The 27,791-nt window shown below is 49.9% G+C and overlaps 1 protein-coding gene across 11 annotated transcripts in view; it reads left to right on the top strand.

The window, feature by feature from the left end:
- The window catches only part of ubtfl (upstream binding transcription factor, like), a 42,049-nt gene extending 14,855 nt beyond the window's left edge, over positions 1 to 27,194 (top strand). For 4 of the 11 annotated variants that reach the window (XM_052023660.1, XM_052023655.1, XM_052023665.1 and 1 more), the window contains 16 exons: positions 124 to 188; positions 1,995 to 2,115; positions 3,309 to 3,419; positions 4,252 to 4,379; positions 10,428 to 10,569; positions 12,754 to 12,795; positions 13,873 to 14,025; positions 15,427 to 15,570; positions 17,831 to 18,010; positions 20,180 to 20,290; positions 20,913 to 21,001; positions 21,446 to 21,635; positions 22,348 to 22,395; positions 23,337 to 23,405; positions 23,980 to 24,105; positions 25,187 to 27,194. In XM_052023660.1, coding sequence (XP_051879620.1) covers positions 124 to 188; positions 1,995 to 2,115; positions 3,309 to 3,419; positions 4,252 to 4,379; positions 10,428 to 10,569; positions 12,754 to 12,795; positions 13,873 to 14,025; positions 15,427 to 15,570; positions 17,831 to 18,010; positions 20,180 to 20,290; positions 20,913 to 21,001; positions 21,446 to 21,635; positions 22,348 to 22,395; positions 23,337 to 23,405; positions 23,980 to 24,105; positions 25,187 to 25,297 — 1,830 coding nt within the window. In that variant the 3' untranslated portion in view covers positions 25,298 to 27,194. The remainder of the gene's footprint in view (positions 1 to 123; positions 189 to 1,994; positions 2,116 to 3,308; positions 3,420 to 4,251; positions 4,380 to 10,427; positions 10,570 to 12,753; positions 12,796 to 13,872; positions 14,026 to 15,426; positions 15,571 to 17,830; positions 18,011 to 20,179; positions 20,291 to 20,912; positions 21,002 to 21,445; positions 21,636 to 22,347; positions 22,396 to 23,336; positions 23,406 to 23,979; positions 24,106 to 25,186) is intronic. The other 7 variants (XM_052023658.1, XM_052023659.1, XM_052023661.1 and 4 more) reach the window with 7 other exon arrangements.
- The last annotated feature ends 597 nt before the right edge of the window (positions 27,195 to 27,791 follow it).

The raw sequence follows: 27,791 nt of genomic DNA, 5'->3' as shown, positions 1-27,791 counted from the left end.
CTATATGGTCTTTTGTCTTCCACTTCACTCCTGTGACCCCTCCACTCTCCCCCCAGTTCAGAGGAAGGGTCTCTGACTCCCAGTGAGTTCTAACACTGCTTCCCTTCTTGTGCCTTCTCACAGCTCAAGTATATTGAGGATTTCGAGCAGGAGAAGGGGCATTTCGGGCAGGCAATGGCCAAATTCAGGTACCTTCGTCGTGTTATCCTCTACCAATTAGCCTGTGTGTTGGACCCAACCCCCAGTGAGGGTCAGTGTGTGTGTGTGTGGGACCGTCCCCCAGTGAGGGTCAGTGTGTGTGTGTGGGACCCGTCCCCCAGTGAGGGTCAGTGTCTGTGTGAGACCCGACCCCAGTGAGGGTCAGTGTCTGTGTGAGACCCGACCCCAGTGAGGGTCAGTGTCTGTGTGGGACCCGTCCCCCAGTGAGGGTCAGTGTGTGTGTGTGGGACCCGTCCCCCGGTGAGGGTCAGTGTGTGTGTGTGGGACCCGTCCCCCGGTGAGGGTCAGTGTGTGTGTGTGGGACCCATCCCCCGGTGAGGGTCAGTGTGTGTGTGTGGGACCCATCCCCTGGTGAGGGTCAGTGTGTGTGCGGGACCCATCCCCCAGTGAGGGTCAGTGTGTGTGGGACCCGTCTCCCGGTGAGGATCTGTCAACATAGAACAGTACAGCATAGGAATGAACCCTTCAGCCCACAATATCTCTGCTGACCATGATGCCAATTTAAGCTAATCCCATGTGCCTGTACACGGTCTGTATCCCTCTATTCCCTGCCTGTTCATGTGCATTTCTGAACGCCTTTTAAACATTGCTATTTTATCCGCTCCCACCACCTCCCCTGGCAGCATGTTCCAGGAACCTACTACTCTCTGCGTTTTTAAAAAAAAACTTGCCTCACAAATCTCCTTTATATTTTCACCCTCTCACCTTAAACCTATACCGTCTAGAATTTGACCTTTGCACTCTGGGGAGAAGACTCTGGCCACCCTATCTATGCCTCTCATAACTTATAAACCTCTAACAGGTCACCCCTCAACTTCTGACGCTCCAGAGATAAAAACACAAGTTTGTCCAACCTCTCAAATGGCTCATACTTTGTAATCCAGGCAGCATTCTGGTGAACCTCTCCTGCACCCTCTCCGAAGCCTCCACATCCTTCCTGTAACGGGGTGACCAGAACTGCACGCAATACTCCAAATGTGGCCTCACCAAAGTTTTATGCAGCTGCAACATGACTTCCTGACTCTTATACTCAACACCTCAACCAATGAAGGCAAGCATGCCGTAATGCCTTCTTTACCACCCTATCTACTTGTGTTGTCACTTTCGGGGAGCTATGGACTTGCACCCAAGATCCCTCTGTACATCAAAGCTCCTTAGAGTTCTGCCATTGAATCTACAACATTGGCTGCTGTCATTCCCCGGAACCTCTCATTTGGCTAAAAAGGCACCAGCAATCTCCTCTCTTGCTTCCCTCAATAACCTGGGACCCTGGGGACTTATTCACCTTAATGTTCTTCAAAGGACCCAACATCTCCTCCTTGAGAACAACATGCCCTGGAATAGCAGCATACCCCTCCCTGATCTCACTATCCTCCACATCCTTCTCCTTGGTGAATACCGATGCAAAGTACTCATTTAGTACCTTGTCCATTTCCTCTGGCTCCAGGCATAAATTCCCCCCTTCGTTGTTCGTTGGTCCTACCCTCTCCCTCTTGTTTTTAATGTATAAAATGCCTTGGAATTCTCTTTAATCCTACTCTCCAAGAACATTTTGTGCTTCTTTTAACCCTCCCTGTTTGAGTTCTTTCCTTCTTCCTCTATGTTCCTCAAGTACCCCGTCTGATTTCAGCTTCCTAACCCTTACATAGTTAGACACAGCGAGAATCTGTATCTCTGGGGTTTGTCCCCAGTGCCTTTTGGGGGAATATTTTGAAGTTGTCTCCCAATCATTTGGGTGCTGGCTGTGAATTTAATGAACTGATCTTTCTTTCCAGGGACGAACACCCAGATCTTCTTGCTGAACACAAAAAGTCAGATATTCCAGAAAAGCCAAAAACGCCCCAGCAGCTATGGTATAATCATGAGAAGAAGGCTTTCCTCAAAGTCCACCCTGAGGTAAAGGCAGTGAATGGCCCGGGATTATGGCCTGAATACAACTCTCCTTGGAAAGTAGCTTCTGTAGATGTTTCTCTTCCTGTTGCATAGGATTGGAGTCCCCTGTAGGCATTGCTGACCCAACTGGAGCTGCTGTACAATCTGGCACCTTTTGTGGTAATTTTTCCTGCTGCAAGTATGCCTTGTGTGATTTGAAGTCACGACTTCTGGGATTCCATCCAGGATCAGAGAAATTGGTTACCACGACTAACTCTTTTGCTCCCATTCCCATCCACTCCCAAACCCCTCCCCTTGCCACTTCTCATTTCTCAATCCCATTTCCATCACCTCTCATTCCTGGCAAACTGCCCCCTCCCCCCCCCCCTTAACTCTCCCCTTCCCCCTCCACTGCTCTCTCCCTGACTCACCCACTCTAACCTGCTCCCTGGTCAGGCAGCATGTGCAACGAAACAGAGTTAATGTTGCAGATTAGTGACGTTTTGATGGGCCGAATGGCTGACTTCTGCTCCTTTGTCTTATGGTTTCGTCCGAACTGAGGTAACGGTGGGGGGAAGTGTGGTGGGTGGGTAGTGAAGGAAAGGGTTGTCAGTGATGGGATGGTATGCTGGAGAGATTGAGAGAAGGGCCCGGAGGTGCAGGGCCAATTAGTATGTTTCTGGTCACCATACTGGCAGGAAGGATGTAACTGCGCTGGGGAAGGTGCAAGGAAGATACCTTCCAAATCTGGAGAACGTTAGCCATGAACGAGAGTGGCTAAATTTGGATCTTTCTCTTGGAATAGAGGGTTGAAAGGAGATTTAAGCAAGTTGTTTACTGTTATACATGGTAACCAGGCAGGACCTGCGTCCCTGGTGTTGAAGTCAATGACTGGAGGACAGAAAGGGAAAGAGTTGGAGAAATGTTTCCCCCAGAGTGAGGTGCTGGTCTGAAACTGCCTGAGCGGCTGGTGTAGGCAGGAAACGTCAGCAGATGTACATAGCGTCGAGATAAACACATGAAGAGATGTAGTCTACAGCTCTGAGCAGGTCAGGAAGTGGGATTGGCCTTGTCTCTCTGTAAGCCAACATGGGACGGGATGGTCTTCTTTGCAGTTAATTCCTATCATTTAATGAGTCAGTGCCTGAGATTGGGATCCATGCGCTCTGCGGTAGACTCCTAGACCATGTGGTGTGAGGATTTGCTTCTATCTACAGGTGAGTCCAAAGGAGCTGAAGGATGCCCTTCGCAGGCAGTGGTCTCAGCTGGCTGATAAAAAGCGTCTCAAGTGGATCAGCAAAGCCCTGGAGCTGCAGAAAGAATACGAGGCAAGCAGCAGGGTGGTGGATGGAAATAGATGGCGTCCACACTGAAAGCAAACAAAGTGCAACCTGCTTCAGGATGGTCGATTCGGGCCGAGACCCTGCCAGAGTCCTGTTGACCATCCCTCTGCCACAGATGCTGCCTGACCCGCTGAGTTCCTCCAGCAGTTCATTTTTTTTCTCTAGATTCCAGTATCTGCAGTCTTCAGTCAACAGTGCACCCTATTGGTACCTAGAGCACTGCACTGTGTGAGGGGTGGTACTGTGGGAGGGGCAGTACTGAGGGAGGGTCACACTGAGGAAGGGGCAGTACTGAGGGAGGGGCAGTACTTTGGGAGGGTCACACTGAGGGAGGGGCGGTATTGTAGGTTTGCTGCACTGTTAGGCACCCACAAGGGAGATGCACTGTTGTGGCCGTCTTTCAGTTTATTCATTAAATTGGGGCCCCACTTCACTTTCAGCTGGATATAAAGGTTGCAGAACGCCACTTGAATAAGAGCAGTGGAGATCTGCCAATGTCCTGACAAATATTTACCCCTGGCGAGGACACGTCAGATCAAAAACAGAAAGTGCTGGAGTTGATCAGCAGGTCAGGCAGAGACAGTTAATCATTTGGGCCAATGACCTTTCAGCATGACTGGTGGAAGTTTCAGATTTAACGTTTGAACTCAAAACAGATCATCTGAGCACTATCTATGTGGGATCTTGTTGTGCACAATTTCAATGCCGCATTGCCTCATTACCACATTGGCTTGATGCACTTTGGGTGTTGTACAGTTGTGAAAGGAGCAAATCTTTTCAGATGTTGTTTGTGAGATCTTTCGGTATTACCTTGCAGGCAGCAATGAAGGTTTATGTCGAGGCTCACCCCGATCTGATCTTCGAGGAACCCACCAAGTCCGTCCTCACCAAAGCTGAGCAACAGCTGAAGGATAAATTCGATGGGCGGCCGATGAAGCCACCACCGTGAGTCTGCAGTGGGTGGAGGAGACAGTGAGCAGGTCGCTGCCCGTCCTTCCCCGGGACACCAGCCTTTCTCAAGGGCGTGAAACTCCACTGTGTCACTGACCAAGCCCTCAGGTTCTGCAAAATGACTTTTCAGGCAGCACTGCCAAGTCACGACATTAAATAGAGAAGCAGGCACTGAGTGCAGAGTAAAGGCCCCCTACGCCAGCCAGTGACCATCTCCAACACCTAAACTTAAAAATCAACACAACTAGCATCACCAAGCTCCCCGTCAACAATGCCCTGTGGAGCACCATTCACAGGGAACTTAAATTGTGTAAACTGTGATCCTGGCCAAAGTTGTCTAAGTTTGAATTGTAAATCTTGCGGGTTAATTGGTTACTGTAAGTCACCTCCTAGTGTGGGTTCACAAGATCACAAGATCACAAGATAAGGGAGCAGAAGCAGGCCATTCGGCCCATCGAGTCTGCTCCAAGGAAAAGGGAAAAAGAAATGGGGTGGGAAAAAAGAAGAGAAAAAAAAAACTATTCTAATCCCATTTGCCAGCCTTATCCCCATATCCCTTGATACCCTGACTATTTAGATATCTGTCTATCTCCTCCTTGAATACCCCCACTGATCTGGCCTCCACTGCTGTGCGTGGCAAGGAGTTCCACAATTTCACCACCCTCTGGGTAAAGAAACTTCTCCTCATCTCTGTCTTGAAACTGTACCCTCTAATTCTAAGATTGTGCCCTCTGGTCCTGGACACGCCCACCAAGGGAAACAGCCTAGCCACATCTACTCTATCCTTACCTGTCAACATTTTAAATGTCGCTACGAGGTCCCCTCTCATCCTTCTGTACTCCAGCGAGTACAGTCCAAGAGCCGACAAACGCTCATCATACTTAAGCCCTTTCATTCCTGGAATCATTCTCGTAAATCTCCTCTGAACCCTCTCCAACGTCAGCACATCCTTCCTAAGATGCGGGGCCCAAAACTGCGCACAGTATTCCAAATGAGGCCTCACTAGCGCCCCGTAGAGCCTCATCAACACTTCCTTACTTTTATACACTATACCTCTCGAGATGAATGCCAACATAGCATTCGCTTTCTTAACCACCGATCCAACCTGGTGGTTAACTTTTAAGGTATCTTGTATGAGTACCCCCAAGTCCCTTTGTACTACCGCACTATCAATCTTCTCTCCTTCTAGATAATAATCTACCCGCTTATTTCTACTTCCAAAGTGTACAACTGCACATTTCTCAACATTGAATCTCATCTGCCATTTCCTTGCCCATTCTCCTAAACTGTCTAGGTCCCTCTGCATTCTTTCTATTTCCTCTATGCTCCCTACTCCTCCACTTATCTTGGTGTCATCCGCAAACTTAGCCACACAACCATTTATTCCATCATCCAAATCATTGATGTACAAGGTAAAAAGGAGAGGCCCCAACACCGACCCCTGCGGCACACCACTAGTAACCGGTAACCAACCAGAACGAGATCCTTTTATTTCCACCCTTTGCTTCCTGCCAACCAGCCAATTCTCCACCCATTTTGCTACCTTGCCCATAATTCCATGACCTCTCATCTTATTAATCAGTCTCTTGTGAGGCACCTTATCGAAGGCCTTTTGAAAGTCTAAATACACAACGTCTACCGCCTCTCCCTTATCCACCCTACCTGTGATTTCTTCAAAAAACTCCAATAGGTTGGTCAGACAGGACCTCCCCTTCACAAAACCATGTTGACTAGGTCCTATCTTGCCTTGCGCCTCTAGGTATTCGGTAACCTCCTCCTTGAGGATAGACTCCAATAATTTTCCCACCACTGACGTCAGACTAATAGGTCTGTAATTGCCTTTGTGCTGCCTCCCACCTTTCTTATACAACGGAACTACATTTGCTACCCTCCAGTCCTCCGGAACCATGCCAGAATCTATCGATTCCTGAAAAATAATTGCCAATGCCTCCGCTATCTCCACAGCCACCTCCTTCAGAACCCGGGGATGCACCTCATCCGGTCCGGGAGACTTATCAGCCTTAAGCCCCTTTAGTTTTCCAAGCACCTTCTCCCTATTAATCTCAATTGAACTCAGCTCCAATTCGTGAGACTCCTGACTAACGGGCACATTGCTTATGTCCTCCACGGTGAAGACCGATGCAAAATATTCATTCAATTCCCTTGCCATCTCACTATCATCCATTATAATACCTCCTGCACCGTTATCAATTGGTCCTATGTCAACCCGTGTCTCTCTTTTATTCCTTATGTATTTAAAAAAACTCTTAGAATCCTTCCGAATGTTGTCCGCCAGCTTCCTTTCGTAACTCATCTTTGCTTTCCTAATGACCTTCTTAGTTTCTCTCTGCAGATTTTTAAAATCGTTCCAATCTTCTGTTTTCCCACTAATTTTTGCTACTTTGTACGCCGCCCCTTTTGCTTTTATTTTATCCTTCACCTCCCTCGTTATCCACATCTGTGCCTTTTTTCCATTCAAAACCTTCTTTTTTCTTGGAATATATCTGTCCTGCATTGTCCTTATTTCCTGTAGAAATTTCTTCCATTTTTCCTCTGCCGTCCCTCCAGCTAACTTACTCCTCCAATCAATTTGGGCCAACTCATCTCTCATACCTTTGTAATTTCCCTTATTCCACTGAAATATCGATACACCAGTTATCAGCTTCTCCTTCTCAAACTTGAAACTAAACTCAATCATATTGTGATCACTTGTTCCCAGTGGTTCCTTTACCTTTAGTTCCCTAATCACCTCGGGTTCACTACACAGCACCCAATCCAAAACAGCCGATCCCCTGGTGGGCTCCTCAATAAGTTGCTCCAGAAAAACATCCCTTAGACATTCCACAAACTCACTCTCCTGAGTACTACCGCCTTGCTGCATTTCCCAGTCCACCTTCATGTTAAAATCCCCCATAATTATCTTCACATTGTCACTCTGACACGCTTTTTCTATCTCAATCTGCAACTTATGGTCCACTTCCTGACTGCTGTTCGGGGGCCTATATATGACTGCTATTATTGTTCTTTTACCCTTGCTATTTCTCAGCTCCACCCATAAGGATTCCACCTCCTCTGACCCAATGTCCTTCCTTTCTATTGATTTTATATCGCTACTAACCATCATGGCCACACCTCCCCCTCTGCCTACCCTCCTATCCTTCCTATATACTGTATACCCCTTGACATTCAGTTCCCAATCACATCCATCATGAAGCCACGACTCAGTGATTGCAACGATGTCATATTTATTAACCTGTAGTTGTGCCACTAGGTCATCTACTTTATTCCTGATGCTACGTGCATTTAAATATAGTATGTTTAGACTGGTATCTGCTATTGATTTTATTGTACCTCTATTGATCAGCAGATTATCCTGACTTTCTACCTGTCCATCCTTCTTACTATCTTCGCTACCTACTATCTTAGACATGTTCGTGTAGACCTCATCCCCTATCCTAACATTCGGTATCCGAACATCCTCATCCCCGATCCTAACATTCTGTATCCTAACATCCTGATTTGTTGTACTTCTATTATTCAGTAAATTATCCTGACTTATCACCTGCCTGTCATTCTTGCCATCCTCAATGGATTCGTTTCTATACACTTTCTCCCTCACCTTAGCATCTTGTAACCTAGCATCCTGGTTACCATCCCCCTGCCAGATCAGTTTAAACCCTCCCCTACAACTAAATTAAACATTCCCGCCAGGATATTGGACCCTTTGGAGTTTAGATGCAACCCATCCTTAGCAAATAGGTCTTGCCTCCCCCAAAAAATGTCCCAGGTATCCAAGAATCTGAAGCCCTGCCCCTTGCACCAGTCACTCAGCCACGCATTTAACTGCCAGAGCTTTCTATTCTTCCTGTCATTGATACGCGACACGGGTAGTAGTCCTGAGATTACTACCCTTGAGGTCCTACTTTTCAACCTTCTCCCTAATGCCTTGTATTCCTCCTTCAGGACCTCTTCTCTTTTCCTACCTACATCATTGGTACCTACATGTACCAAGATTTCTGGCTGCTCACCCTCCCCCCTCAGAATATTCTCGACACGGTCTGTGATATCCCGTACCCTGGCACCAGGGAGGCAACACACCATCCGAGACTCATTATCGCTATCGCAGAATCTCCTATCCGTACCCCTTACTGTCGAATCCCCAATAACCACTGCATGTCTCTTCCTCTGCTGGACCACAGTATCAGACACGGTGCCAAGGTCCTGGCTGCTGAGGTCTTCCTCTATGAAGTCATCCTCTCCAACCGAATCTAAAATGAGATATCGGTTTTTGAGGGGGACTGCCACTGAGGTGCTGTCTACATAATCTTTATAACTCCTGTCTATCTCCTGCTCGCTCTCCCTAACCAACCGAAGGTCATCCAGCTGCTGCTCCAGACTCTCAATCCGTTCCTTGAGGAGCCGCATCTCGGTGCACTTTGCGCAGATGTAGTTATCAGGGAGTCTGGTCGTCTCCCAGGGGCCCCACATCTGACACTCCAAACACAACACTAATCCCAGATGCATACTGCTGAATATCACTGAGCTCAACACTAAACTAAACTAATAACTCACCCCTCTCTATAATCTCGCCTCTTTCCCGCTCTCGCCGAAGCCCGTTGAGCCAAAGCCGAACCCACTCTGCTCCCTCTCACTCAGCTGCCCGCTCCGACGCTGCTTTTCAAATCGCCCGCGCGCTTCCGGGTGACGTCACGCGCCTGCGCAGTCACTCGCCGCTGTCCCGAACGCTAGAAAGAGAAAAAAAAACCTGGCAGAAAGAATCAAAGGGCAGTTGCTGGGCTTGTGTGAGAGAGAATAAATTGCAGAGGATTCAGGAGTGGGGGAATGGGACTGATGGGATTGCTCCCCTGGGTGTTGGCATTGACCCGATGGGCTGAACATAACACAAGAAAATAGGACCAGGAGTATGCCATTCGGCCCCTCAAGCCTGCCCTGCCATTCAATATGATTGTGGCTGACCTACACTGTACATTACCAGATCCCCATAGAACTCAATTGCCCAATCTTTCAAAAATTTATCTACCTCCAGATTAAATACCTGTAATGATCTGGCCTCTACAACCCTCTTGGGTAGAGAGTTCCAGAGATTCACCACTCTCTATGAAAAGAGATTTCTATATATCTCCAGTTTGGCCAGCCCCTTATCGTATAACTATGTCTCCTCATTCAAGACTCTCCCAGAGTCCGAGACTCTGAATGGTTTCCTTCTGTGTCATTACCAGATAAGGTACTTTACACAGTGAAGGTTTTTCCCTAACCATCCTGGTCAGGTTTAAGTCAGTCTCCTAGAGATGCTGACTCTAGTATAAGTCATTGGTGAGACCAAATTTAGAATATTGTGTGCAGTTCTGGTCGCCGAACTACAGGAAGGATGTCAGTAAGATTGAAAGAGTGCAGAGGAGATTTACTAGAATGTTGCCGGGTTTTCAGGAGTTGAGTTACAGGGAAAGATTGAGCATGTTAGGACTTTATTCCTTGGAGCAGAGAAGAATGAGGGGAGATATGATAGAGGTTTACAAAATGATGAGGGGCATAGACAGAGTTAATGCAAGTAGGCTCTTTCCACCTAGATTAGGAGAGATAAGTACGAGAGGACATGGCTTTAGGGTGAAAGGGAAAAGGTTTAGGGGGTACATTAGAGGGAACTTCTTCACTCAAAGAGTGGTGGGAGTGTGGAACAGGTTGCCATCTGATGTGGTAAATGCGGGCTCGCTCTTAACTTTTAAGAGTAAATTGGATAGATACATGGACAAGAGAGGTCTGGAGGGCTGGGGGCAGGTAAATGGGACTAGCAGAATGTTTCGGCACAGACTAGAAGGACCGAATGGCCTGTTTTCTGTGCTGTAGTTTTCTATGGTTCTGTGCTGAATCAACTACTGTACCCTGCTGTATCTCCTGGACCATCTTGTCCTGGTCTGTCTTGTACTGTTATCCCAGCCTGTTACCCCAGGGCTGGTCTGACCTGGATCATCTAGTCCTGTTACCCCCAGGCTGAAGATCTAAAGTCGTTTCTTGTAATTTCAGGAATGGCTACTCGTTATACTGTGCAGAAATGATGGTTAACATGAAAGATGTCCCAAGCACTGAGCGCATGGTTCTGTGCAGCAAGCAATGGAAGATTATGTCACAGAAGGAGAAGGACATGTACCAGAAACGGTGTGAGCAGGTGAGGGAGCCTCTGGGCTTGAGACACGGCACCAGTTACTCCAGCATAAAGACTGGTAGGGCCCTGAGGAGTGTTGTAGAACAGAGGTACCTTGGAGTTCAGGTACATGGTTCCCTGAAAGTGGCTTCACAGGTACACAGGGTGGTGAAGTTGGCACGCTGGCCTTCATCAGTCAGGGTATCGAATATAGAAGATAGGAGGTCATGGTGCAGTTGTACAAGATGCTGGTGAGGCTAAGCTTGGAGTGTTGTGTTTAGTTTTGGTCACCCTGTTATAGGAAAGATGTCATTAAACTGGAAAGAGTGCAGAAAAGATATATGTTGCCAGGACTTGAGGGACTGTGCTATAGGGAGAGGTTGGACAGGCTAGGACTTTAGTCCTTGGAGCAGAGGAAACTGAGAGGGGCATAGATAGGGTGAATGTACTTAGTCTTTTTCCCAGGGTTGAGGAATCAAGAACTGGAGGGCAGAGGTTTAAGGTGAGAGGGAGAGATTTAATAGGAACTTGAGGGGCAACATTTTTACACAGAGGGGAATATGTATGTGGAACGAACTGCCAGAGAATGTGGTTGAGGTAGGTGCAATTACAATATATAAAAGATAATTGGACAGGTACATGGATAGGAAAAGTTTAGAAGGTTATGGACCAAATGCTGGCAAAGAGGACTAGCTTGGATGGACATCTTGGTCAGCATGGACCAGTTGGGCCGAAGGGCCTGTCTCCATGCAGTATGGCTCTGTGATTTTATGAGTGAGAAGTGCATTGGGTGTTTGAAAGAGAGAGTGTATAAACTTACAAGGCCGTGACAGACCTTGTGGCCTAACCAGTCTCTGCTACCGTTAATGATGTATTGAGCTATATCCTGGTGAATCTGTGCTGGATTCCCTGCAAGCCCAGTGTATCCTTCCCGATTGGCTTTGCTACTTTGTGTGGACATCAATTAGCCGAGTACAAACCGGCAGAGCTGTTGGCTTCACTGGATTAGCTGGATGCCCTTCCCATGTGAGCACTGTTCCTCTTGATGTGATTGATTTGGAAGGACAATAAATGATGCCATTCCGGCATCATCCAGATCCCAACAACAACTTCAGAACATTACTGCAGCCACGAGAAGCTGCATTTATATAGCGCCTTTAGTGTGCCAGACTGCCCCAAGAAGCTTCATCAAACTGGAATCAAAACTGAGGCAAGTTAGGAAATACTAGAGTAAATGACAAAACCCTTGGTCAAAGAATGAGGGTTTTATTGAGGGTCTTGGCAGGGCGAGAGGTTCATAGAGGCCATTCCAGAGTTTAGGAAGACAACTGAAGGTGAAGCTCCCAGTAATAGAGCCAATGATTCAGGGATGAATGAGAGTTGGAGGAGCACCAAGATCTGAAAGATCTCAAAGAGTTGTAGTGTAGGAGGGGGATACAGAGACAGGGATGGGTGTAGGGGCCTGGAGAGAGTTACAGAGACAGGTAGGGGTCTACAGCCTGGCAAGGGTTTACAGAGACAGGGAGGGGTGTAGGAGGGAGTTACAGAGGCATGGAGAGGTGTAGGGACTAGAGAGGGGTAACAAAGGTAGGGAGGGTTTATGACCTGGAGGGGATTGCAAAAATGAGGAAAGAGTTGAGAACAAAGATGAGAATTTTAAAATTAAATTCATTGCTTATCAGAACCTCAGTCAATAACTTCGACCACTGTGTGCTGATTAGCTCCCAGTGCCTCTTGTTTGAAGGTAAAAAGAGAAGCAACAAATCTAAGAAGAAACCAGACGTCCATGGGAATCCACACAAAGTGTGAAGCTGGAGCGGTGTACTCTTCCTCCAATACCAGCTTGCTAGAGCCTTGTATTCTCTCTGATCAGTTTCCAGCTCTTCAGTTACCTGCGGGTGCAATCGCAGGTTCAGATCCCAGCAGGTCAGGTTGTGAAACTTGAACTGAATAAATATCCAAATGTGTGGGCTGGCATCAGGGAAGATCACCAAGGCAACTGCCAGCATGGTCATTAATGGCCTTGAACCTGCTGCTACCTAGTCTGGCCTACGCATTACTGCCCTGGAGGCACTAATGTTCTTTCATGGCCCAATAGCAGGCAGCCTGTTACAATGGGCAGATCGGATGTTCTGAGCTCACTGCATGTGGACAGTTTGAGATTGTCGGGGTTAAAGCATATTGTGACTTTTATTTTCTGTTCCTCAGAAGAAGAAGCAGTACGAGTTGGAGATGCAGCGATTTCTTGAGGTGAGTAAACAGCGTATGGTGCTGCTAACCTCATCCCGAGCTGTGCTCTACTTTATCTGGGAGTGCATGATAGGACAGTGTAGAAGGAGCTCTGTGGAGACACAGGAGACTGCAGATGCTGGAATGTGTAGCAACAAACAAACCGCTGGACTCAGCGGGTCAGGCAGCATCTGTGCAGAGAAATGGGCAGTCGACATTTCAGATTGAGATCCTTCAACTGGACTGAAGGATTGGGGGGCGGCAGACAGTATAAAGAGGTAATGTGAGGTGTTGCATTTTGGGAAGTCAAATCCAGGTAGGAATTTCACAGTGAACAGTGGAGCCCTGGGGAGTGTTGTAGAACAGAGGGACCTTGGAGTACAAGTACATGGTTCCCTGAAAGTGGAGTCACAGGTAGACAGGGTGGTGAAGGCTTTTGGCACGTTGGTCTTCATCAGTCAGGGCACTGAGTATAAAAGTTAGAGGTCATGGTGCAGTTGTACAGGACGCGGGTGAGGCTGCACATGGAGTATTGTGTTCAGGTTTGGTCACCCTCCTACAGGAAGGATGTGATAAACTGGAACGAGTGCAGAAAAAATTTACGAGGATGCTGCCCGGACTTGAGGGACTGAGTTATAGGGAGAGGTGGGATGGGCTAGCTCTTTGTGCCTCAGAGCGTAGGAGACTGAGAGGTGATCTTATAGAGGTGTATAAAATCATAGATAGGGTGAATGCACTCAGTCTTTTTCCCAGAGTTGGGGTATCAAGAACTAGAGGCCATAGGTTCAAGGTGAGAGGGCAAAGATTTAAGAGGAGCTTGAGGGACAGTCTTTTTACACAAAGGGTGGTATGTGTGTGGAATCAAGGGAAGTGGTTGAGGCAGGTACGATAACAATTTTTGAAAGACATTTGGATAGGTACATGGATAGGAAAGGTTTAGAGGGATATGGGCCAAACGCAAGCAAATGGGACTAGCTTAGATGGGGCATCTTGATTGGCATGGACTGGTTGGGCCGAAGGGCCTGTTTCCGTGCTGTATAACTCTATGACTCTACAACTCAAAGCTTATGAGGAATAATCTATTGCTGTGTTGCTCAGAGCTTGCCAGAGGAAGAACGGGAGAGAGTGTTATTGAAGGAGAAGATTGGGGGAAGCAAAGTCATGAACAACGTCACAGGAAATGCACAAAACAATGGCCCTCAGCGGCTAAAACCTAGCGCTCCAAGCTCGCCAGCATCACCAACCAGCAAGGTGAGTCCTCACACAGCCACTATTCAGTTACATTTGACCTGATCTGGGCTAGCACCAAAGCAGTCGAATGCCTGGCGTCAGTGTCTGGGGTCGGTGGTTCAAGGAGGCAGCTCACTGTCGCTCCCACATCACAGCAAAGAGGAAACAGGGAAAGTGCCAGCCCTACCAGCAACTTGGGACCCAGCACCGACTACATCTGAAGGCAGGTTGCTGAGAAAGGACCTTGTGCTGCATGTGGGAGGATTCCCACTCTATGGAGGTCAGGTGATGACAGAATCCAACCGAGCCCAGCCCTTCCCTTCCCCCATGAGAGTCCGTGACTGTGAGACCTGTCCCCCAGTGAGAGCACCACAACAAAGGAGGGGAGAAGCAAAGGACTGCAGATGCTGGAATCTAGATGAAAAACTCGATGATGCTGGAAAGCCTCATCATGGGAGCAGATGCAGTGGAGGCAGAGAAACTGAGAAAAAGGGATCGCGCCCTTGCAGGAGACGGTGGGAGGAGCTGTAATCGAGGTAGCTGTGGGCGGCAGTGGGTTTGTGGAAGATGTCGATGGATGAGGAATCTCCTGAGATGGAGATGGAAAGATCGAGGAAGGAGAGAGAGGTGTCAGAGATGGTCCACGTGAATTGGAGAGCTGGGTGAAAATTTATGGTGAAATTTATGAAACTGTTGAGTTCTGCACGGGTACAAGAGATGGCACCAATGCAGTTGTCGATATAGCGGGGAAAGAGTTGAGGAATTGGGCCGGAGTAGGCTTGGAACAAAGACTGTTCAACGTAGCCAACAAGTAGGCAGGCACAGCTGGGGCCCATGCGAGTGCCCATGGCTACGCCCTTGGTCTGCAGAAAGTGAGAGGAATCGAAAGTGAAGTTGTTCAGGGTGAGGACAAGTTCAGCCAGGTGGAGGAGAGAGTTAGTGGGAGGGGACTGGTTCTGTCTCTGGTCAAGAAAGAAGTGGAGGGCGGTGAGGCTGTCATGATGGGGAATAGAGGTATACAGGGACAGGACATCCATGGTGAGGATGAGGTTGAGCACATGAATTTGAGTAATTTGAGATTGAATTATGCTCGTGCCCGTCTTTGTATTGTTCGCTCCTTGGATATTCTACACCAGAGAGAAAGGCCATTCACCCTCAGATGTGTTGCTGCAAGTGGTTAGATCCTGCTGTCCAAAACAAAATAATTGCAGTGATGGGTATCAGATCTGAAACATAACTGTTTCTCTCTCCACAGATGCTGCCCGACCTGCTCTGTCTTCCCAGCATTTCCAGTTTTTATTCCAAATTTCCAGCATGGGCAGTTTTTTGACTTTCAGCTCAATGGTTGTTGGTTTTATCTTTAAACCCTGCCAATGTTTCTGGCCATCTTTTCATTTTGTGAATCTCTTTTTCCCGCTGCAGAGTATCCCTGACTGGCCACAGCAGCCCATTTCCGCCATGTTCCTTTTTTTCCAGGAAAAGCGGAAGAAGAACCCCAATCTCACGGAGAGCGAGCTGACACGCCAGCTTGCCAGAATGTGGAATGAACTGTCAGAGAAGAAAAGGGTAGGGCTGGTTAGTCAGAGGCTGTTTGGGGAAGGAGGCTCCATGTCCGCACCTGCTTGCTGCTTCTCTCTGAATTTGCTCCGGTCTCCCGTTTCACCCCAAGACAGAAGGTGACTCCAAGGTCATTCCTCAGTGAGATTAGGAACGTTATCACTTCTGGTGCTGTATCAAATCATACGGCACTGAAATAGGCCCTTCGGCCCAACTGGTCCATGCTGACCAGGATTCCCATCTGAGCTAGTCCCATTTGTCCATGTTGGCCCACATCCCTCTAAACCTTTCCTATCCATGTACCTGTCCAAGTATCTTTTAAATGTTGTTAATATACCTGCCTCACCCACTTCCTCTGACAGCTCATTCCATATATTGACCACCCTCTGGGTGGAAAAAGTTGCCCCTCAGGTTCCTATTAAATCTCTCTGCCCTCACCTTAAACCTGTGTCCTCTAGTTCTCAATTCTCCAACCCTGGGAAAAAGACTGTGCATTCACCCTATCTATGCCCCTCATGATTTATACACCTCTACAAGATCCCCCCTCATTCTCCTACATTTCAATGCAAACCTCCTCAACCTCTCTCCATAACTCAGTCCGTCGAGTCCCATGTCCCATATCACTCAATGTAGACAGAAGGGCACATGATGCCAATTTAGAATGGTACGTGTTGGCATCACTGGCAAAGTCAGCAGTAATTATCCATCCTTGTGATCTCAAGTATTGTGTTGCTAGGCCATTCCACAGAACGTTTTACAGTCAACCACATTGCTGTGTAGTCTGGAGTCACATTAGACTGGGTAAGGGTGGCAGGTTTTTTCTCAAGGACAGTGATTTGGCTGGTAGAGCCGCTGCCTCACAGTGCTGGAAGCCCGGGTTCAATACTGACCTCTGGCGCTGTCTGTGTGGAACTTGCACGTTCTCCCTGTCACTGCATGTGTTTCCTCTGGGTGCTCCAGTTTCCGCCCACATCCCAAAGACCTGCAGGTTGATAGGTTAATTGGGTTCTGTAAATTGCCCCTAGTGCTTAGGTGAGTGGCAATGTGGGGAGAATTTAAAAGAAAATGATTAATGTAGGATCAGTCTACATGAGTGATTGATGGTCAGCACAGTCTCAGTGGGCTGAAGGGCCTGTTTCCATGCTGTATCTCTCCATGACACTAAGGACATTAGTCACTTGGGTGAGTTTTTACCACATTACTAAGACCAGATGTCTTTTTAAATTCCAGATTACTAACTGAGCTTAATTTGGGTATCTTGGAGACCAGGCAGTATATCATCAGGTACAGCTCCAGGGTCAGGGTGGGTTCAAGGCTTCTGTAACATCCTCCACTTGCAGATCCCTCTCTGGATTGTAAGTCCAGGCCTCTGGGTTACCAGTCAGGTAACGACCGCTGTGCTCCCACTGTATCCCACTGAGGCAAGTACAGGGACGTTGAACCTGTGGAAGACGTTGGTTGGGCCATTCTGAAGGCCTCACCTGAGGAAAGATTCGTAGAGGGGGTACCGAGTTTCTCAGGACAGGGACTCCAGCTCCAGGGTTAGACTGGACAAGTTGGGGTTGTTCCTGGAGCAGGGGATGACCGGAGATTTGATACAGGTGGACAGTGTCCTGGCTTCTAATATTTCAAGGACTAGAGGACACTCTTTGGATAAAAGATACAAGACGGATGTGTGGGACAGAGGTGACAGTCTACCTTGAAGTGTGGTGAACACGATCGGTGAGGGTTTTCCAGGGAGATTTGGAAAGGCATGATGGGAAATAATTTCTTGGACTAAAGGGAAAGAGCTGGGGGGTGGGGGGAAGGGCGGCTGGGTGGGGGTTGTTGTATTGACAAGACTTCTCTGTAAGAGCCGAATGATCTCGGTGAGTTCCTGTGCCACTTTGACTTGATTTGTCCCTTCGCCACTTGTTCACATCATCCACATTTTAACCCATTTGGCAGATCCTGTTGTGTCTCCCTCCCCCTGTGGTGAGAGCTTCAGTGTCTGGTCGACTGTTTCCCAGTGGAACTCACCCACAACACTTCCCCCTGGCCCAGTCCCCACCCCTGCCATCCCTACATTGTGCCCATCTCTTACTGGACATTTGAGACACGTGATTTCACCCTTGTGACACTTCCCCATAAATCCTGCCCCTCTCCTGACCCTACACCTCGCCCAGTCCTGCTTCTGCCCCGCCCCCGCTCTCTCTCTTCCCCCCGGAGTCTGTGAGCAGACAGGAGCTCTGCCGGTGACATTCTGATCTCTTCGATCCATGTTTTCCAGGAGAAGTACAAGAAGATGGAAAGGACCTTGAAGGCAGAGCACGAGCAGAAGATGCAGAACTTCCTGAAGGAGAGCAAGGATACCGGGGTCCCAAGGAAGGCAAGGCTACCTGAGTCCCCCAAAACAGCTGAGGAGTTGTGGGAGCAGGCAGTGGTTAGGGATTACCTGGTGAAGCACCAGGTGAGCAACCAGGTCCATCAAGCACCTGTTATTGATCTTCAGGTGCCTGGTTTCAGGATTGGGGCATCGTTGGTACAGGTCCAAAGGTGGTGGTGCACTGCCCATTGGGGACGGCAGTCTCTGCGAAGGTTCACCTGTGGGCTGTTGGGTAAATTGTATTTATTTAGCACCTTTACACCCCAGGATGGTCCATCGGTCGCTGTCAGAGGCTCCAATCGCCCATCATCGGGCTCGTATCCCGGGTTCAAGCCTTCTGGAATGTTTTCCACCTGCTGATCTCTCCTTTTTCTCACCACTCTGTTTCTTGGCTTTATCCACTCTGTGCAACTGTTTCCCATTTTTGTGTCTTGTCTAATTTGAGAAGTACTGGAATCTCAAACATTTGTAACAATGAGAGATGGGTGAGGGGTGCGGACAGGGGAAAGGAGGGGCAGGGAGGAACTCAGCAGAGGGCTGGAAAACACAGCAAGTGAGATGCACCGAGAGAGAGAGGAGAGGGGAGAAGGGTCAAGAGGAAGTCGAGATATAGAGTCATAGAACACAGAACCAGGCCCTTCAGCCCAACTGGTCCATGCCAACTAAGCCAGTCCCATTTGTCTGTGTTTGGCCCATATCCCTCTAAACCTTTCCTGTCCATGTACCTGTCCAAGTGTCTTTTAAACGTTGTTAATGTACCTGCCTCAGCCGTTTCCTCTGGCAGCCTGTTCCACATACCCACCACACTCTGCATGAAGAAGTTGCCCCTCAGGCCCCAATTAAAACTTTCCCCTCTCACCTTAAACCTATGCCTAGTTTTTGATTCTCTTTCCCTGGGAAAAAGACTGTGTGCATTCACCCTATCGATGCCCCTCGTGATCTTATACACCTCTATAAGGTCCCCCCTCAGTCAAACTACACTCCAAGGAATAAAGTCCCAGCCTGCCCAACCTCTCCCTGTAACTCAGGCCCTCGCGTCCTGGCAACATCCTCGTAAATCTTCTTTGCACTCTTTCTAACTTAGTGATATCTTTCCAATAACAGGGTGGCCAAAACAGTACACAATACTCCAGGTGTGGTCTCACCAACATCTTGTACAATATAACCATAGAACCATACAGCACAAAACAGGCCCTTCGGCCCACCATGTTGTACCGTCCATCAAACCACCCTCACACTATCTAACCCCTTCCTCCCGCATATCCCTCTATCTCACATTCCTTCATATGTCCCAGCTCCTATCCTCAATGCCCTGACAGCATGCCAAATGCCTTTTTCACCAGTCTGTCTACCTGTGACCTGTGGACATATGAAATAGAAACAGGAGTTTGCCACCCACTCCTTGCGTCTGCTCTACCATTGAACGAGATCGGGGCTGGTCTTTTAGTTCAGCATCCCCTCCCTGCACTAACCCCATTCTCCTTCATTTCCTTCTATTGATGTCTGTGTTGAACATAGTCAGTGACTGAAGCTCTGCAGCCCTCCTGTGGAGGGAGTTCCAAACGTTCACTGCACTCAGGGTAAAGACACATTTTCACATATCAGGTCACTGTTTAGAAATAAGAATCGTCCATGGAGGATGGAGATGAGGCAGAGTTTTTCTCTCAGTGGTGAGTCTTTGGAACTCTCTTCCTCAAAGGGGGATGGAATATTGATAAGGCAAAGGTGGATAAACTCTTGAGAAGCTAGTGGATGATGGGTTACCATGGATAGTCAGACAATCAGATCACCGTGATCTTACGACGAACTTACTACCAGATTTGAGGAGCCAAGTGGCCTGCTCTTACTCCAGATTCCTACATGCCCTTGTGTTCCTGGGTGCTCCCTCTACTTGGAGACTGATTCCAGACACCGTGGCCAGGAGGGATATCATCCCTGCAGCTACTGTCACCTCCCGCTCTTCTGAACCAGAGCATGGGTCATCTGAATCTCTCCACACAGAGCCAACCCCCCCACCCTTCCATCCCAGGATTCAGCCCAGTGAACCCTCGCTGCGTTCTTTCTGTCTCAAATAGATCCTTCCTTTGGGTAGGGGGACCAGATCACACAATATTCCAGACACAGAGGGAGGGTCATGTCCAGTGAGTGACCCAGCCTGATTCCCCCTCACTGATGGATTGGGCTGTTACTGAGTTTGTTTGGAGGCCTCTTGCTTTTGTTAATCCCTTTACGCACTGCTCTTCATGTCTACAGAATGACCGCAAGAAGGTGCAGTCAGCAATGGAGGCAGCCTGGATGGCCATGGAAGAGGAAGAGAAGATTCCCTGGATTAAGAAGGCAGCAGATGACCAGAGGAGATACAAGGTATGTGCCTCACCATTGGGCTCCCAGCTCTAAGAACATAAGACATGGGATCATCAGTTGGTCAGTCGGCCCCTCGGGCCTGCTCTGCTGTCGAATAAAACCGTGGTTGATCCAATCTTGGCCTCACACCACTTCCCCGCTCCCTCCAAGTGCAGGCAGATGAGAATAGCTCGCTGGGCAACACTGGATGAGTAGGGCCGAAGGGCCTGTTTCTGTGCTGTATGTCTCTGTGATTCCACATAGCCCTTGATTCCCTTGTAGTTCAACTGTGGGTCCTGATGAAGGGTCTTGACCTGAAATGTCGACTGTTTATTTCCCTCCATAGATGCTGCCTGACCTGCCAGTAGTGAAGTCGTTGTACACTTGCACTAATCTATTATTTGAGTTCTAAACACATTTTGCGCCCTTAGATTTAAATCATGGTCCCCATTGTTGGTGTGTCAGAGGTGACGATCTGCAGGTGGGACACTAACCCATGACCCAGCTCAGCGAGGGGACCTGACTGTGCCCTGTGACATTACCCCATGATCCACTGTCACCTCACCTCCCTGTTCCCCACGGCCAGCGTTTACAGTGTGGATGGACGATGTGCCTTCTGATGGGGGCTGCCATTGTGTTACAGAGGGAACTGTCCGAGAGTCAGTGTACGACAGACACAGCTCCGACCACCAAGAAGCTGAAATTTGATGGGGAGCCAAAAAAGCCACCAATGTAAGTGACCATCAATGGTGTCCCTCTGAGTACTGCCGCTGTCTGCAGACTGCCCCACGGTGTCCCTCCCATCACTGCCGCTGTCTGCAGACTGCCCCACGGTGTCCCTCCCATCACTGCCGCTGTCTGCAGACTGCCCCACGGTGTCCCTCCTATCACTGCCGCTGTCTGCAGACTGCCCCACGGTGTCCCTCTGACCACTGCCGCTGTCTGCAGACTGCCCCACGGTGTCCCTCCTATCACTGCCGCTGTCTGCAGACTGCCCCATGATGTCCCTCTGACCACTGCCACTGTCTGCAGACTGCCCCACGGTGTTGCTCTGATCACCACCAGTGCTCCCACACTGACTCTGGTGTTGTCCATTCACCACCAGTGTCTGCAGACCACCTTCCAGAGGTGACAGGGCAGACCCTGATGTGTGCTGTGCTGGTCTGTCCCCTGCAGGAGTGGGTACCAGATGTTCTCTCAGGAGCTGCTGACGAGTGGGGAGCTCAGCCACTTTGGGCTGAAGGAGAGGATGGTGGAAATCGGCCGGAGGTGGCAAAAACTCAGCCAAACCCAGAAAGAAGTGTACACGAAACAGGTGGATCAACAGCAGCAGGAATACAAGGCTGAGCTGGGGATCTGGCTCAAGGTGGGTACCTTCTGACCGTCCACAGGGCTTTCCCCACTGGTACTGTACCCCGGTGTTATACAGCGACAGACCCGTCCCCACCGGTACCGTACCCCGGTGTTATACAGCGACGGACCCGTCCCCACCGGTACCGTACCCCGGTGTTATACAGCGACGGACCCGTCCCCACCGGTACCGTACCCCGGTGTTATACAGCGACGGACCCGTCCCCACCGGTACCGTACCCAGGTGTTATACAGCGACGGACCCGTCCCCACCGGTACCGTACCCCGGTGTTATACAGCGACGGACCCGTCCCCACCGGTACCGTACCCCGGTGTTATACAGCGACGGACCCGTCCCCACCGGTACCGTACCCCGGTGTTATACAGCGACGGACCTGTCCCCACCGGTACCGTACCCAGGTGTTATACAGCGACGGACCCGTCCCCACCGGTACCGTACCCCGGTGTTATACAGCGACGGACCCGTCCCCACCGGTACCGTACCCCGGTGTTATACAGCGACGGACCCGTCCCCACCGGTACCGTACCCCGGTGTTATACAGCGACGGACCTGTCCCCACCGGTACCGTACCCAGGTGTTATACAGCGACGGACCCGTCCCCACCGGTACCGTACCCTGGTGTTATTGTTTTAAGCAGATTTATTTGATCATTTGCACCATTTGTTGTCCATGTAAATTTGAGCTTGACACTTTTCATCTCTTTCAGTCACTTTCTCCACAAGACAGAGCTGTGTACAAGGAGTACACCTCCACGGTGAGTATCTCAGAATGCAGAAGCAGCGCTCTCAGGAGACATGACAACAAGGCACTGATACCTGTGGCACACCACGTCACAGGCCTCCAGTCTGAAAAACACCCCTCCACCAGCCTCTGCCTCCTCCACCAAGCCAATTCCGTATCCAACTGGCTGCTCACCCTGGATTCCATCTCACCTTCCAGACCAGCCTACCACACGGGACCTTGTCAAAGGCCTTACTAAAGTCCATGTAGACAACGTCTACCGCCCTGCCCTCATCAGTCCTTGTAGTCACCTCTTCAAACCCGATCAAATTTGTGACACTTGATCTCCCACACACAAAGCCACACTGACCACCCCTAATCAGTCCCTGCCTTTCCAAATGCAGGTAGATCCTGTCCCTCAGAATCCCCTCCAGTAATGTTCCCACCACTGATGTCAGGCTCACCAGCCTGTAGTTCCCTGGCTCGTCCTTGCTGCCCTTCTTAAATAAAGGCACAGTATTAGCCACTGTCCGGTCTTCTGGTACCTCTCCTGTGACCAGGCCCCTTTGCTTCCCCATGATGTCCTTAGACACACTTGACCAGGTTCTGGGATTTATCCACCTTTTTTGTAACATAATGTTTCAGCACGTCTCTCTTCTCTCGGAGACACGGGGCTGCAGATGCTGGAATCAGTCCTGACACAGGGATCGACCTGAAACATTGACATCCTTACCCCAGTATATTGTTTGGTCACTAGCGTCTTCCCTGAACCCCCCAGCTTGCATGACCCTCTCCACATAAATCAGGCAAGGAGTTGACGAGTTTGGTTTACACGGAGCTGGGAGTTTGGGGGTCACTCCCTCCGCCCCCCCCCTCCCCCCCGGTGAAGAGTTTCTGTGCCGTCAGCTGCCACCGGGGTCTGACAGTCGGAGAGCAGCAGTGGCCCACGTCTCACTCCATTCTCCTTCATTGCAGAAGCGCAAGGGTCCAGGCAAGGCGGGGGGTCCCTCGGCCAAGGCAAGGGTCACGGAGCTGGTCAGCTCGGTGAGTTCTCGCATCCTGAGCCGTCCCGGTTATGTCACTGAGTCCCACCCCCCCACCCACCCCCCTCACCCAACGACACTCGATCCCTCCCTCCCTCCCTCCCCTTCCCCTCCCCCTCACCCAGTGACATTCAATCCCTCCCCCTCACCCGCGACACTCGACCCCTCCCTCCCTCCCTCCCTCCCTCACCCCCTCACCCAGCGACACTCGTTCCCTCCCTCACCCCTTCCCCCTCCCCCTCACTCAGTGACACTCAATCCCTCCCCCTCACCCGTGATACTCGACACCTCCCAGTGACACTCAACCTCTTCCTCCCTCACCCACCCACCCTCTTTACCAAGTGGCACTCGACCTCTCTCACCCTCATCCCTCCTACTCTCCCCAACCTTCCTTCCTTCCCTCCCTCCCCCACATTCACTCCTCCCTCCCTTCTATCTCACTCTCTGTCCCTCACCCTTTCTCTCTCCCCCTGCCCCTCACTGTCCCTCCCACCACCACCCCATACTGTCTCCTCCCCTCCCCCCAATCTCAGCTCTCCCCTCCCTGCCTCTGAACCACCACCGATTTCTCTCAGGAATCATCAGAGGGTGACGACGAAGGTGGGGACGAGGATCCTGAGAGGAGCGACTCTTCTGATTCCGATGAGGACGGAGTCGAGTCATCAGGGACATCCGACAGTGGGTCAGACAGCGATGAGGTAGTGAGTGAGGCCCTTGATAGATGTGACAGTGTGCCCCTCCCTCAGTGTGCCCCTCCCTCAGTGTGCCCCTCCCTCAGTACCACCCCTCCCTCAGTGTGCCCCTCCCTCAGTACCACCCCTCCCTCAGTGTGCCCCTCCCTCAGTACCACCCCTCCTTCAGTGTGCCCCTTTTATTTTACAATTAGGATGTCTTTATTACATATTTCACACGCTCTTCAAATTAATTTCCATCTCAGACCGCATAAAGAACACAATATTACCAAACATCCAGGTAAACACAACAACACTCACCACCTGCTCCCCCCCACCCCCCCCCCCCCCCACAACACACTGTCTCGGACATGGCCTGGAAACCACCGTCCAGACTGACTGACAGAGGCACAGAACTGCCACAGCATTGCACAAAGACAACAGTCTGAAAGGTGATGTCTTCACAGGAGCCATACCTCCAGGAGGTGCAACTGCTGCGTAGGACCAAGGCCCCTCCATCTCAGAGCCACAGCCACCATGATAAGGCACCACGCAGCCAGTAATCACAAAACACTGCTGGTCCGATAAACAGCGACACAACCAGCAGGGCACACCAGTAATTAGTCCCGTGAAGGAGAAGTGTGGAGAAAGGAGAGGTGGGAGTCTTCTCCAGACAAGCAGACAGTCCGTGTGATGAAACTCCAGCACCGTCCCTCCCACAGCACTCAGAACACAGACTCTAACACCTGGCAAAACAGAGTCCTTCCATGAAGAAAACTGGTCCAGCCCACCGCTGCAGATGAAACCCACACTCCCCCACCGCCCAACATTCTCCACAACTGCACCTCTGGATTTATACAAACACAACATCAGTTCGACGGGAGAGCGCACTCAGTCAGCCTCTCTCAGTACCGCCCCTCCCTCGGTGTGACACTCCCTCAGGTGGGGGTGAGGTGAGTTACTGGGGAGAGCCAAAGGGAGGGAGCTGGAGCAAACATGGGAGTGAGAGAGAGTGTGGGATTAGAGAGTGAACGTTAATCGGAGAGGGTGGGAAGGGGTCTTCGGAGGGAAGTCATAGATTGTCTTTAACCCTGTTCGTCTTTCTTTGTAGAATGATGAGGATGTGGAGGGGGAGGGGGACCAGTCTGAGGCCAGCTCTTCCTCCTCGTTTGCCTCCTCTTCCTCCTCGGATGACGAGGGCTCTGACTCAGATTCCGACTGATGCCTGTCTCGGAGGGTCGGTGAGAAGGTTGGGGAGCACTGACACTGACTCCAGTCACTGGGTGTCCGAGAGGCTCCGCGGACCCGTGGTCATGTCACCAGGACCTCAGCTCGCCACACGTCCCTGTCCCGCTGGCGACTCCCTGCTGTAAATACACATGTTTGTCCGTGTGACCAGCAGCTCCCCACTGGAACTAAAACATGGACATGGACATTTACAGGTCACTGTTTTTAATGTTTTACTGTACTGCCATCGTTTGATCAATGAATCCCTCCGCCCTCACTGTTGGGGTTTGAATCTCAGAGCCTTGAGTCACGGGGATCGGCAGATATAGCACTGACCCAGGTGCTCAGTCTCTACCCAAGGTCTCTCTGACACGTCCTTTCACTGTCCTGTCCTGTTGCAGTTGTTGCTGAGGGTAAGCTCGGAGCAGAGGGAGAGATGTGAGTCGATGAGTTCAGATCCCAAGTGGAATTGAACTTAGGGAATTGAGGCTGATTTGTTGTTTCATCTGCTCTGGGTGAAGTTACCTTGTCCCAGAGCAGCTTCAGTACTGGGACCACGAGGGCCTTACTGTAGGTGAAGGTTCAAAGTAACCTTTCCTTGTGTTATTGGATGAGGATTCTGCTTCTCTCTGCTGGCTGAATCATCCTCAACTCTGAGCAGGTTCACCTTACCTGAACTCATCCGTCAGGATATTTAACAGGCAGGCTCTGGGTTAGAGCTGTCCGGCTTCACTCCAATTCCACACAGTTGGTTTTGCTTGCAAGACTTGGGTTTATTTGCACTTGTTTGCTGGAGGTGGGTGTCACAGGCAAGCCCAGCAGTCATCACCCATCCCCAGCTGGTCATGAGTGGGAGTGAGCTGGATTCCACAACCCCCGCTGACCACAGCGCTGTTGGGAGGGTGTTCCAGGATTTAAGACCCACTTTTGATATGGGATTGGCAATAAGGCAGGGAGGGGAACCTGCAAGTGGTGGTGTTCCCTACACCCACTGCCCTTGTCCTCTGGATGACTCAGGTTGTGTGTTGAGAGGTGCTGCTGGTATCTCACTGGGTAACTGTGGTGCATTTTGTAAATGGTGGAGGGGTGAATGGGGAGCAGGGTGCTTTGTCCTGAAGCTTCTTGAGTTAAACCTGCACTCACCCAGGCAAGTGGAGACTGTTCCATCACACTCCTGACCGGTGCCTTGTAACTGGTGACAGGTCTTGGGGTGCCAGGAGATGAGTGACTGGGGCAAGCGCAGGGCAGTAATTGGAGACCAAGCAAGAGTAGGTGGAGCAACTTGTTCACTGTGCGATGTGGTGCCTGTTCTGGGGTCAGCTGGCACTGGCAGAACCAGGAAACACTCCGACAAACTTGGTCCAGTTTATCTTTCTCTCTTGTAATAAATGATGAGCGATCTAGCAGACGGTTCTGGCGGGCAGGAGAGACTTCAATTACTGAATATTAAATGACAGTAACGTGTTCAGTTACCAGTCTGTACCATTCACTTTTATGTAAAGGACCAAGTGAACATCCAGCTTCAGACACTCCATGCTGCAACAACAAGTGGTAACCTTGGCATTTCTTTGCTTGTATCTTGTGTTTGAAAGTTCGACTGAGTTGCTGTGTTTTCTGCAGCAATTTTATGTGCAGAAAGTTGCTTAACGTAATTCCAGAGCCGTCGGAAAAGCTGCTTGGTGAGCAGTTCCTGGGGGGCGAGCAGAGCTCACCTCAAATTTGCTGTGAAAATCCCACAATCCATGCCGTCGGGATGTTTCGGAAAACAGTTTTAAAATTGAGCTGTGATCTGGAGATATCATCGCTTCTACTGAAATGACAAGATCCTGCATAGATTCAGATGCTAACCAAGGCAGCTGACAACTTCACAATAAACCTTGGTTCAAAACAAACATCGTATGCCTCTCGTTAACCACAAAAATCAGCACAAGCCCGTGCTCACTCCTGGGGAGAAGCTGAAACGGCACTCAAGGTTCCTGGCCTGAATAACCCTGTACCACACAGTGCGGGGGTGAGTGGCTGGAGGATCACCTTTTGCAGACAGGCAGATTAGTCAAAGTGCTAATGAACAAGGCCATTCAGCCCTCAGATCCTACCCCACCATTCAACATCACAGCTGATCCTGGTGCCCAAGACCATTTCCTACATCTTCCTCCCATTCTTTGATTCCCATATGAACAGATATCTATCGATCTTGGTTTTGAAAGAACCCAGTGCCCAATATTCCCACAGCTTCTGGCTGGAGGCTTCCAAGGATTCATTGTCCTCTGTATGAAGAACTTTCTCTTCACCTCAGTGTGGGTGGAAGTCAGAAACAGGAAGGGAGCAATCACTCTATTGGGATCTACGGACCCCCCCCCCCCCAATAGCAACAGAAGCACTGAGGAGCAGATTGGGAGGCAGATTTTGGAGAGGTACAAAAATAACGGGGTTGTTGTCATGGGTGATTTCAACTTCCCTAATATTGATTGGCACCTCCTTAGTGTAAA

The sequence above is a fragment of the Pristis pectinata genome, chromosome 9 (genome assembly GCF_009764475.1).
Source record: "Pristis pectinata isolate sPriPec2 chromosome 9, sPriPec2.1.pri, whole genome shotgun sequence".
Classification (NCBI taxonomy): domain Eukaryota; kingdom Metazoa; phylum Chordata; class Chondrichthyes; order Rhinopristiformes; family Pristidae; genus Pristis; species Pristis pectinata.
The sequence above is the reverse complement of the archived record's forward strand: the minus strand, read 5'-3'. Positions and strand labels throughout refer to the sequence as shown.